Source organism: Megalobrama amblycephala, linkage group LG4, assembly GCF_018812025.1.
Source record: "Megalobrama amblycephala isolate DHTTF-2021 linkage group LG4, ASM1881202v1, whole genome shotgun sequence".
In the NCBI taxonomy this organism is placed as follows: Eukaryota; Metazoa; Chordata; class Actinopteri; order Cypriniformes; family Xenocyprididae; genus Megalobrama; species Megalobrama amblycephala.
In genome coordinates this window covers 33,128,722-33,150,129 of record NC_063047.1, presented here as the reverse complement: position 1 = coordinate 33,150,129, position 21,408 = coordinate 33,128,722, and the positions used below count along the sequence as shown (strand labels likewise).

At 37.8% G+C, this 21,408-nt stretch overlaps 1 protein-coding gene across 2 annotated transcripts in view; it reads right to left on the bottom strand.

Annotated features, from left to right (window-relative positions):
- Positions 1–21,408, bottom strand: part of srrm4 (serine/arginine repetitive matrix 4) — a 67,687-nt gene that overhangs the window by 22,614 nt on the left and 23,665 nt on the right. For both annotated transcript variants that reach the window (XM_048188939.1, XM_048188938.1), the window contains exon 2: positions 5,659–5,799. In XM_048188939.1, coding sequence (XP_048044896.1) covers positions 5,659–5,799 — 141 coding nt within the window. The remainder of the gene's footprint in view (positions 1–5,658; positions 5,800–21,408) is intronic.

Sequence of the window (21,408 nt, the reverse complement as noted above, 5' to 3'; positions counted from 1 at the left end):
TTTTAATTGTCAAGAAATTACTTCTCTTTAAATGTTTTGGTTCAACATACTTACCTGTTGATCAAACATTGCTTTAAACTTACACCAGAATTTTTTTATCTTGTTTTATTTATTAACTTTTAGGAGGGTGTACTCATTTTTTATACACAACATTTTATCACCTAGATAAGAAAATCTTATTTTCCTGAATAATTTTGACATGCTTCTTTGGTAATTGATTAAGCAGACTTGCTGGAACATTATATATCTAAAGAACCCTAACATGTCTTCTAAGTAATTGAGTAATTGCTGACTTTCAAAAGTTTCAGAGGGGTTATATAGTTTGAATAATTTTTTATTTCAGTTTTAGTTATTTTAGTACATCAAGTTAAACTAAGGGTGCTTTCACACTTCGATTGCCTGGTCCGAATTAGAGTTCGATTTCTCCCTTTCTTACCTTACCCCTGCTGGATTATACATTATATTATTTGGGTCCAAACCACGGCACACTTGCCTCATTAAAGCAGCATCTGTTTACCCCTGTTGCTTGGTAACAATGATGAAGGAGAAGGCAGCAAAATGCATAGCATTGCTCGCCTCAATTTTATATTTTGGTTTTTGAAGCTTTGTTTTTGTTTCCAAAGCATCAGCACATAATTGCACTTGTGTCGATCTGCCGCAAATGTATGGCAAATGTTCTAAAGAACATGGGAATCCAGCAGATACGAGGTATACATTCTCTCTGCTTGCAGTGCGTCAGTCACGCTTGACAGGAAAGTGAGTGAGAACACACTGGGGTAACCAGACGTTTCATTTTTTCCCGGGACAGTCCCATATTTCAGCTCTATTTTTAGTGTCCAGACTTATTAAGAAAAATCATGTTTTGTCCCGTATTTCATCTTTCCTAAAATTTTGTTATTATTGATAGAACGAGTAGGAGTAGTAGTGTTCGGTCACGTGAGAACAGCCCAATCAAATTTGTCATAGAACAAAATTACCATCCAATCACAATTCGTTATTGATTAACTTGCCGTTAGTGAAGGCAGGATAGGAGGAATCACGCTGAATGACACACACCAGAAGAGCTCCCTCTCTTTCCTTCCGCGCGATCCCAGTTCTCTCAGACAGCGCGCGATCAGTTCTCATTGCGCCTGAATGGTCAAATGCACACATAGTTGTCGAAATGTCCATCGTCTGCAGTATCTCTTGTAAATACAGTTGGTTATGGCTTAAGTGGACGTAAACAGGTGGGTGAAACCCAGATATGTGTCAGTATATTATATCCATGAATTCGGTCTTAAAGGAACAGTAGCCTAATTAAATATTTGTCTGTCATTAAAGGCATAGTTCACCCAAATATGAAAATTTGATGTTTATCTACATACCCCCAGGGCATCTAAGATGTAGGTGACTTTGTTTCTTCAGTAGAACACAAATGATGATTTTTAACTCCAACCATTGCAGTCTGTCAGTCGTATAATGAATGTCAATGGTAACAAAATCTATGAGAATAAAAAAAACATGCACAGACAAATCCAAATTAACCCTGCGGCTCGCGACGACACATTGATGTCCTAAGACACGAAACAATTGGTTTGTGTGAGAAACCGAACAGTATTTATATTATTTTTTAACTCTAATATACCACTATGTCCAACTGCCTTGAGCGCGCACACAGCATCCGGTGCGTGAGGTGTGTACGTGCTCTGGCGTAGTTTACTCAAGCGCCGGAAGTGATCTCTCACGCATATACATCACTCATTGTTTACACAGTGCACAAACATTGTAGGTATGGTATTTACTTGCGCTTATCCGGATTGTTCAAACCGACTTTAAATTAAAAGATTACGTTCTCTCGCGCAAACTTATTCGGGAGTGGTGACTTTCCACGTATTCCCAACTTCTGAGCCTGCTTGCCTGAAGTTATGGTTGATCTTTGGCTGGATATCAACACACTCATTAACGTACTAAAGTTGTTGAGGGTCTGCAGCGATCATTTTTCCCCTGATGATTTTTCATACCCAGGAGAGGATCACATACGACTTAAACCATCAGCTGTGCGTATGGTTTTTCCACATCCAACTGAGGTATGTGAACAAGATCTTTGTATGTGTCATTTTTATTTGTAAAGCTGCCCTTATGAAAAGTAACAAAATAAAATGAAGTTGATGTAATAAAATGTTTTTTAGTGGTTTACTTCCATTTGTATAACAACTGTTGTACTACAGGCACCATGTTTAAACTACGCCAGAGCGTGTACACACCTCACGCACCGGATGCTGTGTGCACGCTCAAGGCAGTTGGACATAGTGGTGTTTAAGAGTTAAAAAATGATATAAATACTGTTCGGTTTCTCGCACAAACCGATTGTTTCATGTCTTAGGACATCAATGTGTCGTCATGAGCCACAGGGTTTAATATGGATTTGTCTATGCATGTTTTTTTTACTGTCATAGATTTTGTTACCATTGGCATGCATTATACGACTGACAGACTGCAACGGTTAGAGATAAAAATTATCATTTGTGTTCTACTGAAGAAACAAAGTCACCTACACCTACATGCCCTGAGGGTAAGCAGATTCAATTCAATTCAATTCACATTTATTTGTATAGCGCTTTTCACGATACATATTGTTTCAAAGCAGCTTTACAGAGAATGCATGTCAACATTACAATTTAAAGAATGCAGTTAGCAAATAATGTAACAATTTAGGCAATTAATTTACAATCACTGTTAGCAGTTTAACTGAAGTTAGAAGCAATGAGCTCCTGGAAAAATGAATTACATATTAACAATAATTAGGATATATAGAAATTTGGGAATGTGCATGTTGATCCAGATGATTGCATCTTCTGAAGTCCTCGCAGATAAACATCAAAATTTCATTTTTGGGTGAACTATCCCTTTAAAGTTAATTAAAAAACAAAATATGTTAAATAAATGTATACATGGTAAATAAACCTACTTTATCTGAAAAACAATTTATTTAATTTGTATCTCTATTGTATTTGTTGTATTGTTTGTAAATTTTTTTATTGTTTTCTTTTTTATAAAACAATAATTATCGTGAAATAAAATTTCTCATATTACAAATAAAATAGTCATATCGCCCACCCCTTACTCACCTGTCCCATATTCCAACATAAGAAATACTGTATGGTCACCCAAGAACACACACAAACACAGTTTTATCAAATCATACATCATCAATAGCGGTTCACTTCCTTAATTTAGTACGACTGCATTCATATCAGCAGCGAACCATACTGGAGTTCACATGAACCGTACCCCAGACCACCCTTTTTACGCGGACTTGGGTATGGTTCAAGGGTGCACACCTGAATTCAGAAAACAGTGTTCACGTCATCCAAACGTATCGAACTTCGATGTCAATCGAACTCAGGGGAACACCAAAAGTGCTAGTGTAAAAGCACCCTAAATGAAAATGAGAAATGTTACTTTGCCACCTAGCTTTGGCAACTAGTTGAAGTTTAAGTTTAGGTTTATTATATTGTATTTTATTTAATTTTAATTAACGTTTATTTTATTTCAAGTAACTAAAACGTTTTTGATTTTAGTTTTAGTTAACTACTATAATAACCCTGATGGATCTATATTTCTTAAACTGCATCCAATGCATAGGAAATATTGCTCTTCTAAGGACTCCTGTCAGCTTATGGTGCAGCTCCGATCAGTCACAATTATGGGTGTTGCAATATACCAGTATCGACAACAACTGTGATAATTAAATAAAAATGAAATATTGATATTGGTAAACACTACACATATGATAATGTCACAAATATTCCAGTGCCAGTAACCATCTGGTTAACACTCCAACATGGCAAGTGGCGGTATTGCACAAAATCATGTCAGAGATGATGACAGATGAAAATGAGACATTCTATCCACACCTGAAGTAAGTGTGATTCATTGGCCAAAAAAGTTGAAAATACAAAATAAAGTTAAGCATGAATTTGAAAGATTTAGCATTTGAATAATTTTTTCCAAAATTTCTATAAATATTGCAATAAAAATATTGTTATTGTGAAATTTTTTGTTCATGATATTTGTGTAGTGAAATATATCATGCTATAATGGCAGCCCTAATTCCAATCAGCTCTGAAATCAAACTGATGTTAGTAGTAACACCTTTGATGTAACACATTCTGATCCATTGACCAATGTGACCGATTTCACAGAGATGTATCTAGTTTTGCCCTTTATTTAGTTTATGGGTTTGCTCTTCAGCTTTTAAAGTCTTTCCGTCAGTTTCAGTTGACCTTGAAGGCGCACAGGTAACGAACACACCCTTAATGGCCACCATCACTTCAGCTGTCAGAAGGAACAGCGCAGAGACGGCCGTCTTATGAGTTAGACTGAGCACTGACACACTCAGGAGAATAGACAAGGTTAGAGAGTTAAAAGGCTGTCAACATTTATAAATGACATTTCACTGAGGGCTTCTGCGCTGTTTACATTCCCAGCACTGCTGTATGTACCTTTCAGCTTTGGATAAATCATGTTTCCCAGAATTAAAATATAGAGGCTTAAGCTTGTTACCAAAGTTATGAAAAGAAAACTGTGTAAGTAAAATAAATAAATAAATCACACATAAATCTTTTACTACTGACACACTCCAAAGGACGTCAAACTTATGGAGTGAAAGAACTGTCAAGACTAATAAAAGACTTTAAATAGAAGGGTCTTCCCAAAAGGACAGAAGCCCTCTATTTAAATGTCACTTTACTGAGACTGAAAATGACACTACACAATAAGTCTTTTCACATTTTAGATGTTTCTTTTATTTGGATAAGAAAGCATGTCGAAAACTACTGTCTGTCTACATGATTTAGGATTCTTTGGTTGTACAGATGAAGGAAAGCTGTTTGTGGATTTTGTGGTTTAGCTTGATCTGACTTAATCATTATTCAATCTTGCATTGTTTAGCTGCCGTTGTGTACTTGATTATAAAATCTCAGCTGAAAAAAATGCATTTGCATCTGCTGTTTTCTGGCAGAAACCTGAGCATGAACTCAACTAGAGATTAGCATGTTTAAGATAACACTTGATCTGCCGTCCTTCCTGTTTTACATAATGATGCACTGCTTTTGGTCTGTGTTATCGTGCACACTTTGAAGATATCAGTGGAATTATGCTGTTGAGAATCCAATCCTGAATCAGTTCCTTTCATCAGGTGGAGTCTGAATTTTAGTGGATGGGAAGTAAGAGGACCCCATAAAAGACACCCGTGTTAAAAAATTCCAGCAACACCTAAATGTTTACACTGTGGCAAGGAGATAAGAATGTTTGTGCCTGCCATGCTTTAAAGTTTGGGGTTTCTAATTCATGCTTACAGAGTGAGGATGAAGCTTAGAAGTGGATTCAGTGCTTCATATTTTCATGTGTTTGATCTTTCCTGGGGTCAAAATAAAATTCACATTTGAATAGCTGTATCTGTATAAAGGTTCTATGGTTATATTGAACAATGTTTTCAACAGCACATGCTGTTTTAAACCACTTCAAAGTTGGTTTAAATCAGCTATTTTACTTTCAGAGAGTCTACAAATAGCTCTTTTCTATAACAGCAAATACATACTGAAGTGTTTGCTCCTAAGCAGTGAAAAGTCTTTGATGAATATGTGTGTATGAGGAACAGCTTTACAAGGTACAGACCTGCGAGCTCGGCGGTGACTGTGGCGTTTTCGTCCTCTGCGTTTTGTGTGTCCATTTTTCTCATGGCTTTTTGCAACCGTATCTTTCGTTTTCACCTTCTCCTCTTCATCTTTAGGTGCAAGGCTAGCTGCTGTCTCCAATCTGGAAGAAAAGAATATCAACAACTCTTTAGCATCAAATATTTCACAGTCAACAGGTTGTTAAGGCCATCCTTAAAAATATTTTGGTTTGCAGTAACAGTAAAAAAAAAAAAAAAAAAAGGGTCGGTAGGTAGGTCTATATTTTTTTTTTCAAGTTTCAATGTAAAAAAAAAAAAGTACAATTTTGGTGATGGTGATTACGTAGGTATGAATTTAAACAAATTAGCATATCGTGACGTCACTGACTGGGTCTTTCAACCCGTGCCTTCGGGCGCAGCCGTTTTTCCACTGTCTGGCCTAAAGAGGGGGTGCTAGTGCGTGCCAGGGCCAGTCCCGTTTCCACTGTCACTTCCGGGGCTTGATCGTGCCTCATCGGGGCTTCCTCGGGGCCAACGGCCCGGGTTTTTCGGCCCGCCGAATAACTTGGTCCAAAGCGGGCCAGCTCGGGCTTGAGGAGGGAGTGGTTACGAACAAAGGCGGAGTTTATCTGTGTGTGGAGACGGAGGTGCCGATGATTACATGTAGGTTACCAGCTAACACCAGCATTAAAAGACTTTTAAAATCATTTTAGCTCAAAACTCACTTTCAGACAGCAGCAAGTGTTTTAAATAACTTATGTTTGTGATCCGATGTGGATTCTGATAACCAAGACTATGCGCGCTATTACCATAGTAAACATGGTAAATACGACGGCGATTTACAACCGGCAAGTCGGTCGGACTTAAAGCAAAAAAAAATAAAAATTTGAGTCGGTCCTAAATTGACAGGGTCGGTCGGGTTACGGCAAACAAGAATATTTTTAAGGATGGCCTAAATCTGAATTAAAATCCAGAAAATAACATGATATTTTTTGTTTGTGTTACCCATTGGTAAAGTTTGGGCAGTTATGTAATGATCTTAAATAATAATGGCTCAATAGTGAAACTAAAATACATTGTTCTGAAGGCATAAAAATGCCCATCATTTTGTTATTCAGCTTGTAAGTGCACTCATGTTTGAAGAATGGGGCTGGGTTTGGTTCTCTGCTGAGAAACATTGAGCATTTTCATGTTTCTCTTCTAGACCTTCATAAATGCAGAGGTCATCTGCTCAGCATTCAAATGAGGTGTCAACAGAGAAGCCTTTATTTACACGCCTCAGTTGAACTGACATTTCTGAAATTATTTGTGCGTATCCCAAGGTTGGCACATGGTTTGGAGACTCAAGACTCCTATGTGCTTGTCTTTCTGTCAGTGGAGGAGAGCAAAAAATGTGATATGTGTATTCTTCATGATCTGATATTTAAACCAGAGAAAACTGAAAATTTCACACTCAAGCCATTGCCAGATATATTTTTCATGCACTTTGATGATTCACTGATTGCAAAAATGTAATAATTGGTTGACATGAAAACTATAAGTAATTCGGTTTGTGTTAGCTGTACAATGTATTGCTTACTAAAAAGTTTATGTGTATTTGTTCATTTAAACACACACACACACACACACACACACACACACACACACATACACGCGCACACACACACACACACACACACACACACACGCGCGCGCACACACACACACACACACACACACATTTAAAAACACTGCCAATTACTGATCCACATTTGACCAGTTACCAATGATTTAGTGTTAGCAGTTTTCATTTTTGTAACACTAAAGCTGCAGCTTAACACTCTTTACTCTATTCACAATCAAAATGTGTCTGATTGAAATGGCACTTGAGAAGAGAAAGACCCAGGTGATTCAGCAAAGACCGTGCCATGACACTTGAGTCATTCTTTTCTTGTCATTGTTATGTTCCTCACAAACAGTTTGAAAATAAATGCATAAATAAAACTGATTGCTAGAGCTGGGTAAGTAGGTCTGACTTGATCTCCATGGCATAATTACAGATCCACCTCTGGAGTGTGAGAGTGTATGTTGCGTGCATATGTCTGCGTGCGGCCCCGTACATTTGTACATGAATTTGAGTGCCTGCGTGGTGTGTGTGTGTGTGTGTGTCTGATTGTAATGAGAAGTTAATCAGTCTTGCAGATTAAATGCTGATTGCCTCTCTCTCTCAGCAGCAGGAGGAGGTCTGCCCTCTGCCACCTCTGGATAAGAGAGGGCAAAGCACAATCACATTATTAATGTCAACCTTCCGGCACCGTAGCCCTACAAGGCCCTCCAATGGGCCAGTACGTGATTGGAAAATACACTACCATTCTGGGTATAATAAGGAGAGGATTACAGACGGTGAAACAGTGAAAACATGTTGGTGTGAGGGCAGTTGAATGACATGTTCATGAGTCTGAGCATGATCACACGTTATTGGTGGACAAAAAAAGGTCTGTGATTTTAAAAAATTAATTTTCAAATAATGTCAAATAATAATAAAAAAATATACTCATGAGAATGTTGTTCAAGCCTCAGGAATAACTCTAAACTTTACAGAAATTATTATTGGTTGATATAAATGTTGTTCGATATTGTTTATCCAGTAACATGTCCCTTGGCGACAAAATCACAATAAGAGTGGTTGAAGGGTCAGAACAACGGACTAAACAGTTCCGTCAGGAACACAGTGATAACCATGGTAAACAGAACAGAACCAACATAAATGTATTGCAGATATCATTAATGTTCTTAATGGTAATAATTTAATGTAACAACATAAATCAAGATAAATGACAGGTCTGATTCGAAAAGGAATATCAGAAGGCCAAGTCCTGACTGTGGATGAGAGGAGGAGCTAGGGATGGAGGAGGGTGATTAGCTCCTGAGCAACATGATAAAGTCGCTGAAAACACTGAATGGACCTTTATAGGGATGCTGTGATATTCGTCGTATTCCTATAGGTAGATGTGGATCAGCTGAGAGTCAGCTGATGTGAGCTTGACTTGTGTGACCTGCCAGAACTAATGCTAAGCTTGATTTCTGTCAGGACCATTATCACCAAAGATGAGTGACAAGTAGCATACAGTTTGGATTGGCGGTATGGTTCTGTTCTGGGCAAGAACTACCTGCCCACTCCCTGCCCATCCATGCAGCCTATAGACCTTATGTGGTCCCGCCCCTTTTCAGCGCTGCGCTCGTTGTCTTTTGACTTCCGGCTTGTATTTCCACAGCGATCGTATGTATTTATGAATGAACTGCTCATTTTAAAATCTTCCCGTTCTACTGACATTTGTTAAGACACCCGATTTAAACATTACAATGCTCATGATAACTTTTGTTAACTCTACAACACGTAAATCCACTTCACCAGCTAATTCTTCTTCAACAGGGATGCCATAGAAATATCCAGGGCTATCGCGAAAACGGAAGTTCAAAGACAATATTCTAAAGATGGCGGCGCGCATGTTTCTCTGGAAAATAAGGTCTATAACCCCTTAAAAAACAAAAGCATGTATCGACAACCACCAACCACAAACTGACAGTGAAAAATCTGAGTGTCAAGATCCCCCTTGCCCCTTTAAATGCAGTTACCCAAATGAGCTTAGGCAACAAGCATATTGCCAATACCCAAAAAAGCTTAAGCAACAAGCATGTTGCCAATAATAACCAGAAAAGCATTTCAGATTAAGAAAAACATCCAGATTAAGCAAGCTAACAACAAAGTCAAGAGGGCACATGCAGAAGGGTTATTCTTCTTCCAAGCATTCCAATTTTCAAAAATTACATATGGAATTTCTGGAAATTAAGAAAGTATAGATTAAATGATCAAAATCGATTTGCCTGCTTATGGTTTGTATATCCGCAGTTAAAGTTCCAGTTACTTTTGAGTGACGAATACAGACTACTATCACCTGCTGGTATGGACCGTTTCTCTCATTTATGTGTTGAATGTGCATGATTGTTGACTGTAGTCTTGCGCAGAGTTCGAGCGCAACTTGACCCAGACGTAGGCAACGTAATGCGACAACACGGATGCTTGTTGCCACTAGTTCTTGATCTTGGCTTGGTGTATCTGAGCTGTTAAACCACAAACATGTTACCAATAACCATCAGTAGTCTTAGGCAACAAGCATATTGCTGATAACCTAAAAAACCTTGAGGTCAACATGAAATTCAATTTGATCCTGCTTGATGTTAGAGCAACTTGCTAGTCTTGCGGTAAACCTTTCATTCATGCAAGTTGTCTTTTAAAAATCTTACTCAAAATGTGAAGATTGCTTCCATTCTGGAATGGCGTTCCTTCTCTGATGCGTCAGTTGCCTACTTGGGAAAAAAAAACATCCTTAACTACTCCCCTGCAACAGATAGACTGCTGAGAGCTAGAGATAAAAAAGAGAGCTTCATGAGAGCTTCATTTGGAAATACGTTAAACAAACTGAAATAAGGTCGGTGGCAAGTTCCGGTTCACACAGACTTAAGCAACAAATATGTCGCCAAATACAACTGGATGGCTTAATGCGACAAGTGTGATGTCAACACGTAGATAGCTTTAAAGGCATAATATGTAAGAATTCCAAAAATCACCAGAACAATGCTGAATATTTTGTTGACTTGTGTACTTGCATTATCCCAAATATTTCTAACAATGTTTAAATTAAGAGACTGATTTCAGTGAAGTGGTCCTAGTGTAGCCTGTCAATGATGTTATATTCTCATTATCCTCAGTTGTTAGTTTAACTCCTGTAGAAACCAAGAAAACACATAGAGCTGATAGCCAGGAACTTAAAACAGCATGTTGGCAATAACCAAACAGGCCTAAAGCAACTAGCTGCCTTAAGCAACAAGTATGTTGCTGATATCTAAATAGGCTTAAGCACAGCATGTTACAACAAGCAGGATTCCTATAATAAACAGATAAGCCTTGAGCATTGTGAGCAGGCCCATTTGCAGCGCATTTCTGTATTTACTTGTGTTGTGAACTTTTGCAGAGTGTTTCTGTATTTGCATGTGTTGTGAACTTTTGCAGAGTGTTTCTGTATTTGCATGTGTTGTGAACTTTTGCAGCACGTTTCTGTATTTGCATGTGTTGTGAACTTTTGCAGCGCATTTCTGTATTTGCATGTGTTATGAACTTTTGCAGCGTGTTTTTGTATTTGCTTGAGTTGTGAACTTTTGCAGTGTGTTTCTGTATTTGCATGTGTTGTAAACTTTTGCAGCGCGTTTCTGTATTTGCATGTGTTGTGAACTTTTGCAGCGCGTTTCTGTATTTGCTTGTGTTGTGAACTTTTGCAGCGCATTTCTTTATTTGCATGTGTTGTGAACTTTTGCAGCGCATTTCTGTATTTGCTTGCGTTGTGAACTTTTGCAGCGCGTTTCTGTATTTGCTTGAGTTGTGAACTTTTGCAGTGTGTTTCTGTATTTGCATGTGTTGTAAACTTTTGCAACGTGTTTTTGTATTTGCTTGAGCTGTGAACTTTTGTGGTGTGTTTTTGTATTTGGTTGTATTGTGAGTATTTGCAGTGGGTTTTTGTATTTGGTTGTGTTGTGAACTTTTGCAGCATGTTTCTGTATATGCTTGTGTTGTGAACTTTTGCAGCGCGTTTCTGTATTTGCATGTGTTGTGAACTTTTGCAGCGCGTTTCTGTATTTGCTTGTGTTGTGAACTTTTGCAGCGCGTTTCTTTATTTGCATGTGTTGTGAACTTTTGCAGCGCATTTCTGTATTTGTATGTGTTGTGAACTTTTGCAGCACATGTGTTGTCAAACTGATGAAGATGTTTTCTTTATTTGCTGGTGTTTTTTCTATTTGCATATGTTTTCTTCAGTTGCAGCACATTGAGCTCTCTGGGCCACCGTACAGATAAGTTTAGTACAGTATGTAAAGCCTAACAAGCATGGTACCAATAACAATGCTAAGCATGTTGAGATTCCCAGATAAGCTTAGCAAAGCATTTTCGCAATGATACCATTTAAGCCAAACATAACAAGCATGTTTCCAATGACAACTAGATAGCCTTAAGCAACGCACAACATAAGTAATGCACAAAGCCAGTTACTGAAAACAATTAGATAAGTCTTAAGCATCAAACATGTTGCTGATACCCGGATAGCCTTAAGCAACAAGTATGTTGCCAATAACCAGTGTTGGGCACGTTACATTAATTACTAGTTACTAGTTACTTCTCACAAATAGTAATGGAGTTAGTAACTGAGTTACATCATTATAAAAGTAACTAATAACCAGGGAAAGTATCTATTGCGTTACTTTAAAAAAAAAATTAAATAGGTCAAATAACTTGAATGCCCCCATTATTAAATATAAGTCTAAGTATAAATAATTCTTGATCCGACTCGTGACTCATGATCCGCTCTTACTTATGAAATTTCTCTGTACTGTACAATATGTGTTGGTAGCCATTAAAGAAAATGTAGTTTCATATATATATTTAAATAGTCCTATGTTATGTTTTAAATTAATTTACTAGATTATGAAAAGTGAACACCATGAGTAAGATGCATCATTTTGACCACTTCATTAAGTTTTGTTTTATAGAAAGCCTCTCTTTAAAGTGAATTTCGTTTTGTAAAAATTTTATCTTAATTTTAATCAATGTTTCATCAACCAGTTGCCTGGAGTTAATAAATAAGAAGCAAATATAGCAGACAATATAATCATGGATGCGCAGGCGCGATCACTGGCACGTAAACTGGAGCGCGACTTATAGGCTAAATGAACCGAAAATCAGCATATGGGCTGCTTGCCTCGCAGACATGAGAAATATAAATAAAGCTTGAAATATCTAAAAAAGAAAAGAAATAGGCTACTCTGATTATGTAGCCTAATCCGAATGAAATGTACATTCTTTCTCTAGGCGTGTCCAGTATGTGGAGATGATGAGAGTCAGCAATGTCAACTTCATCTTTGCAGCCGACACTGATTCAGAAAACATTAGTTTATTAATAAACAATTAAAATGTCTCCTTGCTGTTTTTTGTCATATTCATAATCATTACTTTTGCCGGTTCTTTATGGCAAGTCTTATGCGTGCGCTTGAGTGCATATTACATAAACGTTCATTATTAGTTTATTCTTGAGGCAGTCATATTACTATAACTTCAGCGATATTTGTGGGCAAAGAGTCCATGTTGTAACGATGATGTTATGATGCAAGAAGCTTCCAAATCAAGCAGCATAAAATGATCAGTGCGGCAAATTCACATGTTCAAGTTCACAAACTTGAATTTGATGTGAAATTCAGTTGGGAAACAAATCCTTCTTGCAAAATTCAATTCTTATTGAGATGATGCAGTTTTGCCCATGAAATTCACCATCTAATTAGTTCCTAAGCAACTTGATAAAGCTGCTGATAATACTCTGATAATACTATATAGGGATACTGTGATAGTTGTAATAGAAGCTTTCTTTCAATTTTCCACGGACTTCTTTAAAGCCAGACTCTTTCTTACTGGCCATCAGCTAGAGAGACTTGCTGATGAGAGCTTTAAATGAAATTGATTTCTCCATCACTGAATGACTTTTCTCTGATCGGCTTCAGAATTTATGGAAGAACTTCTCCACAGGGAGTCAGATTTATGGAGCGCTGTTTATATCTGTCTCAAACACACCACACACACACACACACGCTTGCATCGGTTTGGCTTGCTAACTTTCAAAAGCAGTCTTGAGTGCTTGTAATCCATTACTCTGGAAAGTACAGATCATTTGAAGGGTCTAAATGGAACTATTCAGAGTTCACAGCAGGAAAAAGCTTTCTAGCAAATACTAAGCGGCAGATTTTAGCTGCAGAACATTTAATGTAGAACTGTTAGACACTTAAGCCTTTCTGTTTGTTAGCAGTTATGGAATGGAGACTTTATTAAAAAAAAAAAAATACTGTGATTGGGTTTGTGACAATTCACAAAAACAAAACACAATGGTCCAATAATAAGGAAAATCTGTTATGGGCAAGGATATGGGCATGATTTATATAAACTTACATACATTTATATAAACTCAAATGTCATTACTGATTTACATTTGGCCAGTTCCCAATTATTTAGTTTTATCAATGTTAATTTGTCTAACACTAAAACTGCAGATAAACCAAATGCTCAAGAATTAGGGGTTTGTTCATATGGTATGGGCAATATTAAAAATGACATTTACCTTAGAAATCGCCACTAATAAATATTTTGATGATTAAAAAAGCTTATGACAACCACAAACTTAGATCTATAAAAAAAATCATTGTTCATATAAATAAATTAGTCAGGCTTAAGAAGATAATAACTGACAATCAGGGACTGTAAAGTGTTGAAAATGTAGGGCCTTGTCCTGTCTGTGGAGTGTTGTTTGTGCTGTGATATGAAGTCTCGGTGGCTGTCTAATGGCAGCTCTCCAGGTTGTGTTGATGTGTTTCTGTTGTTGAGAATGAGTCACGGCTCCTAGCTCAGGTCTCCTCACAGCCACTGTCATATGACACTGATACTGGTGTGATGGGAGAGAAAGGCAGGGGAAGAAATGGAAGACTGAGAAGGGAGCGTGATCTAGAAAGAGAAGGCAGATGGCCCAGGACGCACACAAACACACAGAAAAAAGTAGGTGGGAGAAATGTCACATCTCCACAAAGACGACAGAGAATTCAGAGGTCTGTTTTAGAAGGTTGTAGCCATGAACACACACAGGTATTTGCCACAGGTATAGTGATGCAATTTTTGTGATCCCATCACAAGAGGTCTGCACTAAATACAAATAGGAACAGGGTCTAAAACAGGGGTCAGCAACTTTTGTCATGAAGTGCCATGTCTTTTACGTCTTACAAACATGCATATGTTTATCTACCTATTACAAACTGGTCAGTGGAGGAGGCTAAATATTTATGAAATATTTGCTAAAAAACTTCACATGTGCTGCAGTTTTTTTGGGAATACATGCAATGCGCATCAGATTGCAACATTACGTTTTTATAAAAAAAAGTTTCAAAATGTGAAATTGGATTCATTCATGCATGCAAACATAAATTTTTTTCAAGATTAGACCGAATTGACTTTGCTGAGATATTTTTCAAAAATATCTTTACTATTCCACAGAAGAAAAAAAGGGTAACATTTTATTTTGATGGTTGACTTTAGACATTCTACTAACTATGAGTAACAATGCACCTACATGTCAACTAACTCTCATTAGAGTATTAGTAGACTGTCTGCTTAATATCTGATAACAATTTTGATGCTTCTCCAACAGACATTCTACTGATTATATGTAAATTTATGAGTACATGTCAACTTATTCTACTAACCCTAATCCTAACAGTCCACTAACAGTCTACTCTAATGTATGTTATTTGACATGTAGTTGACAAGTTACTTATAGTTAGTATAACGTCTAAAGTGGACCATCGAAATAATGTGTAACAAAAGAAAGTAATACAGGTATGGAATAACATGAGGGTGACAGAATTTACATGTTTGGTGATCTATCCCTTTAATATGCAGAGACTACAATGAAGCACTTTGTTGGGGAATTCCCTGAAAAGGCATAAACACTGTGGCACTATCAGTTCTTGTTTAGTTTTGTTTGATTGACCCGATACAGCAAACAATGGCTTGAGTTTGGGGCGGGATCTGTGCGTCCGCCCAATGTTTGGAAAACAGTCATTATTTTTGAGATTCCGTTGGTTGACACTAGTGGGCTAGAAATGACACACTTCTGCTTTAATTACCACTCAAGGAAGTATGCTGCTGTCCTTCAGCAATGAAATTTAGAAAAGCATCATGAGTTGAGAGCAAAACAGAGAAAAATGAACACATTTTACTAAACACAGGCTTAACCCTTCTTGTCATAACCTAACTTGCTTGGATGCACATACATATGCAGCACAGTAGTTTATGTATCTGTGAATAAGCGTAAATCAAAATACTTGCCGAGTTCTGATAACGAACTGCTTATTGTTTCACTTTCCATTAAATCGCTTTTAAAGACACTCATAGCCTGATCTGATTCATCTGGGAAGAAGAGTTATTTAAGAATGCTGCTAGTTACCATGGCAGCCAGATATGAACAAGTATGAGATGTTTCATGCAAGCTAACTTATGACCCATAATTATACGCCTTAACACACAGACTAATTAGTGCCGTTAACACTAACAAGAAGACTTGTCACAGACAATAAGAAATGTAGAACAAATTCTTCACATTGATACAGATGGATGTTTAATTTTTGGGACATTTATGTTCTTTTATCCTTGTGTTTCCCTCTTGTAGAAATTACCCCCCCCCTCCCCCCTACACACACACACACAAAAAAAACACCCATTAAAATCAGAGCTATGTTTTATCTCTAGTACTAAAAGCCTCACAGACTACTCCCTAGGCTCTCGGTCTGCGAGAGGACAGCAGGCATAAAACGAGACACCATCCTCTCACTGCGGACACATTTGATATACGAGTCCCCAGTCCATCCTGTAGTTCACTGAGGCTATCCAGTGCTATTAGGCCTGTCAAATCCACACCCAAACAACTGATAATCACTATCGTGAAAAAGGCGGGCAGCAGATCATTTTGAGAGAGACATGATTGAGCGTGTTAATTAAGGGTGGATACCGATTAACTGACTCCAGAGCTTCATCTATAAAAATGAAAAGTGATTATATTGTTTGTCTAACATTCGGGTTAAAAGGCAACCTCTTTTTATTGTGATATTGATACTAATGATGGGTATGCTTAGGCCAGACATGGCAATTAAACCATGTTTAGGCAAATGGACATGTCGTTCTGAATCAAGACTTCATATTCATCATTTAAAGATTTCCAAAAATAAGAAGATCCTCTGCATGGAATGTAATCTGATTAATGACCGGAAAGCAAAGGAAATTTTATATTGTAAATCTTTGCGACTTGCTCCAGTAATCTAAAGCTCTAAAGATAAGTAAACTTGCGGCATCACACTGCTACCAGGTCAAGAACAATACGAATGGATAATTACACTATGCTAATTATGGAAGTTGTATAATACACACACACACTTGGAACCCTACATGAGGAACTGATCTCATGTCACCTTATGGAAGCAATTCTAGGATCTGCATCCCTCCTAGACCCACCCATAGACTGTAAAAAAAGATGGACGATGCACCTTCACTCCCTTCCATTGTAGAAAAGTGAAGCTGCCAATTTCCATATGGTGCTGACATCTTGCACTAATTCGAGACCTGAGTCTGAGCAGTAGTGAACTCGGGACACAAGTCTGCGCAGTAGTAAGCGAGAAGTGGAGGCGCGATATCTGTTGGTGCTTCAGAGACTACTTCCCAGAGAGAAGCTGTCAATCTCAGCAGTCAATCATGATGTCACACTCCCATTTTCATAGTATCAAATAACTAACTAAAACCAAACTTACTTAAAAAAAAACGAGCACTTGAAAACAGTAAAAAAAACTTTAAAAAAACCTTTAAAAAACAGTGTGATAAAAACTCCCTAAAATGACAGAAGCCATCTTTAGAAAAAAAAGCGTCATTTGATTGTTTAGTTTGTCTCACGTACCAGAAACCCCTGGGTTTACTTAGTTTTTTTTATGCGTACGCTAGCATATGTCACAGTCGAACGCACAGCCTTGCAAAGTATACTTCACTTGACTCGTACGCGTTCACAGGTGCTCGACGTATGCGCAGTTTTGAGAAATCTTTCGCCCCGAGTTAAAACCCATGTAAATATATTTGCATTCTTTCATTCTTCTAACCTCTTCGCACAATCTGTCATCTATATAGGCCTCCGTTACTGCATTCTCTTCTGATGACGAAATTCGTGTCACGCACACTGTACACTGACCCTCACTGTTACGTTTCACGTGTGTTGTGTGTGCACTTTTTACGCTCTTCTGCCCTACTTTCTCTCTGTCTGCAGGTCGGCGTTTATTGGCTGCTTCGGCTGCCAATCTTTATTTCTGACGTCATGATGCCCTGCCTATTTGTTGATGCGCCAGCTGTATTTAAGGGCTTGAATTGACTGTGTGTGGCGTGCGCCAGGCCAGCGTACCTCGTGCTCCAACGTGGCCAGTTGTTTCGGGCTGTTGCCATTCGTTTTGGGCTATTGCCATTTGTTTCGTCGGTTAACTCACTTTGTGCAGTTTTGCTTTGTGACGTGAGCTTTGATCTATTTATAGATTTGTGTAACAATGTCCGTGTTGGAGTTTTGCCGTTGTGCGTGTCAAATTAAAGTTACTCCATCTAACTAAGTAACATAGCCTTGAGCTTTTGTTTATGGTTTTGGTTAGATTAATTTGTATTATGTTAGCCTAGGTTTGTGAGTGTCGCACCACCTATGTATTTTTGTTTGTAGATTATGATAGTTTAGTTTGGGCGTCGCATATGCTGAAGATTTCAGTTTTATTTTCACATTTTTTTTTGTTAGTCAGTTTAGAGGTTAGTTGTAAGGATCGGTTTATTTTGTTTATTTCTTTTATTTGGGTGACACTCCAGCTTTCTTTGTGTAATGTTATATATTGTTTTTCTATTCTCTAAATTCTTTTGTAAACTCATTCACAACGTCAAAGTAAAGTTTTTCAAAAACTACCCTGTTTGTATATCATTGATCTGCACCACACTTGGTAACAGTTGTCTCGCCCAAAATGTTATGAGAACATCCCATTCTTAACATCAAACACGTAACACTCACGTACACGTAAAAAGTTTAGAAACATTTTGGCTTCACTTTTCAGGGCTTGTGCGGGACACTTGGACCCACCTATCAGAATAGGGAATATCAAACTAAAACAAATCAGATTAGCTGTTAGTGTGAACAAACACTGAAAGTTAAACATGTAGCTATTTACAACAAAAAAACTTTGCAAGTACTATTGAAATTTGCACTTTGACCCAAATCATTTTGGTATATTCATGCCTTCGGCAGTTGATGCAGGCCAACGAACACATCCAAAAATGGAATCCACTGTCAGATGCAATTACACATGAATGTGTATGAACATATCACTCACCATCATATCACTACAAGTCCAAGTAGTCTTCAAAGTTCTGTACTTTCTGTAATTCTTTTGTCAGGCATTGATTTCTACTCTGTGTACAGCTGAGCTGTTGCTTCTTATTTGATAAAATGGGAAGACAATAACCCCAGCTTAAATTTCTGCAACATGAGGCCTGCTGCCTCCACTGAGAAAATAACCTGCGTGGCATCATGGGAGAAACAAAATCACAGCACCAGACCTCATTATCTGCCACAGACAATGTCCTCGCTAAATCCCAAACGAGCAAGGGAAGGTAATTGATTTGTAGAGACACTTTCAGAGTGAGGGGGAAAAGGAAAGCGAGTTAGGCAAGTGGGGGTGGGGTGGTGGTGGGGTAGTCAGCGAGAAGAAAATCCACAAACAGAATTGGCTGCCCTATTTCCAACTCTGCATGAAGGCTCCGCTGAGCGATACAAGTGGACATGAAGGATTTAAGAACAATCAGACTGATTTAGCAGCGTATTCCAGCCCTCCCATCTCTCTCACATTTGTTCTGCTCAGCGGGAGGTACGCAAAAACGACATAACAACAGAAAGTTACAACCTCGCTGTGCATGTGAATCTTTTAAATCTCACTGGATTTCTTTCTTTCTTCGATTGGAGTGCATTTTTACACAGCTTGCATTAGTGTCTAAAGCAAAGCTTCTTTACAACAGATGCAGTTATAGACAGGTATGATGATGAACATACGGATAGGCAGATGGAATGATAAAAAGGAATCATTTCAGAATAATTTTCTTGTTTATATAATAAACAACAGGAAAATGTCCAACCTTCTGTGCAAAAGATGGTCGGCACATATAGCGGGGAAAGTCATTCTGAAGACAAGTGAAGTTAGTTTATTCAATTATTGCTACCTGATGATAAAACGGAGCAACATAATGGTTTGATTAATTTCCTTATCACACCAGGCACAAAGAGTAATTATGGCCCGGTCCACTACTCTATGAGCCACCAATCAATCAATTTAAGCACTCTTCACTCCCTACCGTCCCCTCTGCTCAAACAAAACAAATTACCCCTCTCTTTCTCTCTCTCTCTGTCGCACACTCACGCTCTGGAAGACTTTTGCCCCAGGCTGTGGAAATAATGCCAGGCAAACTCCAGATGTTCACACACACACGCACATTGACTCAAGCCAAAGTCTCTATACAACAGCTTAACAATTATTCTGTGGATATGCATTGTGAGAAAAATGGCACTGTTCACAATGTGCAATCAACAGCTTGCCACTCCAACTTCACCCAAGTGCAATGGTGGGTGAAACATGTTGAAGCATATGTTAATGATTCAATGGGTGCATTCAGAGTGTTTTCTCTTGCCTGATTGGACTCATGTATCTGTATATCCTTAACTGAGACTTGTCTGAAGTCATGATCAGGGGTGAAATGAGAGTCCTCTGAATTTTGTTCACATTTACATATTCATCTTCTACACCATGCAGTTAGTTTTAAAATGCTACCTTAAGTCATGTCAGAATCATATTTATGAGCTGAGTGTACAGTCACTGTTCTAAAATAATTACCATTGGGATTTTCTTTGCACACTGATTAGTTTTATGTGATGTCAATTAAAGAATCATGACAAAAACGTAGGTTTATTTATCATATTAAGTTGTATTTATGTATGAGGGAATGAATGAATGAATGAATGAATGACTACAATTTAGTTTGTGTGGAACTAACGACAAACTACATTTTCCATAATTCGCATTGGTAGCACAAGAATGATAAATTGAATAAATAGATAAAGCATCAGTTACAGTTAAACATCTAGCATGCATCCTTTGCTCTTAATCTTGTTGCAGTAAGGCAAAAAACAAACAAACAAACAAAAAAAACATTTGTTTGTTAAAAAATGAAAAAGAAATATGACAATGTCTTAACATGTCCATTTCATTCAGAACAAAATCACTTAAATCACTTACCAGAAGGCAGCATTAGCAGAACTCTCATCATCGTTAACTGGATACAGGTTGTCTTTCTCTCTCTCTTTCCCTCTCCATGTTAAACATAACTCTATTTTAGAAACTCAGTAATGCCTTAGGAGCTTTTGGAATTTGTGGAGTCTGCTGGGAGAGTTTCTGTTTGTCTCTGACCAACCTCTCTATCTCATACTGACAGATGAGAAGGCACATGGTCTGCACTTGATATCTCCATCGTACACTATAGAAAATATTACAACAATCTCAGAATAGAAATATGATGTAAAAAATAAAAAATAAAAAAAAAAGCTAAGAGAGAGACAAACATTACAAAGAGACTGAGTTTACATTTATGTCATGCTTACTGCAGTTTTTGTGTGTGTGTGTGTGTGTGTGTGTGTGTGTGTGTGCGTGTGTGTGTGTGTGTGTGTGTGTGTGTGTGTGTGTGTGTTTAAGTGTATCTAGAAGAACAGCAGTGATGAATATATTATGATATGATATGATATATAATGATATCATGATTTTTAATTGATGAAAGGTTTGGGGATGGTTGTATAAATGAGTACCTTACTCTCTGGACACATTTAGCTCTCCTCTATATCGCCGCTTCCATGTTTCACAGCCCTTGAAACACAGACCTCAAACAATCTCCGCCCCATTTCCCCATTCTCACTGACACTCTTCAAATTCCATTACCTTTACAGTCTCCCATGCATTACAAGCCAATTTATTTCATTTCATTAACCTCTATCAAAAAGCTTTCATGATTGCTGGGAGACAGAAAGGGGAGA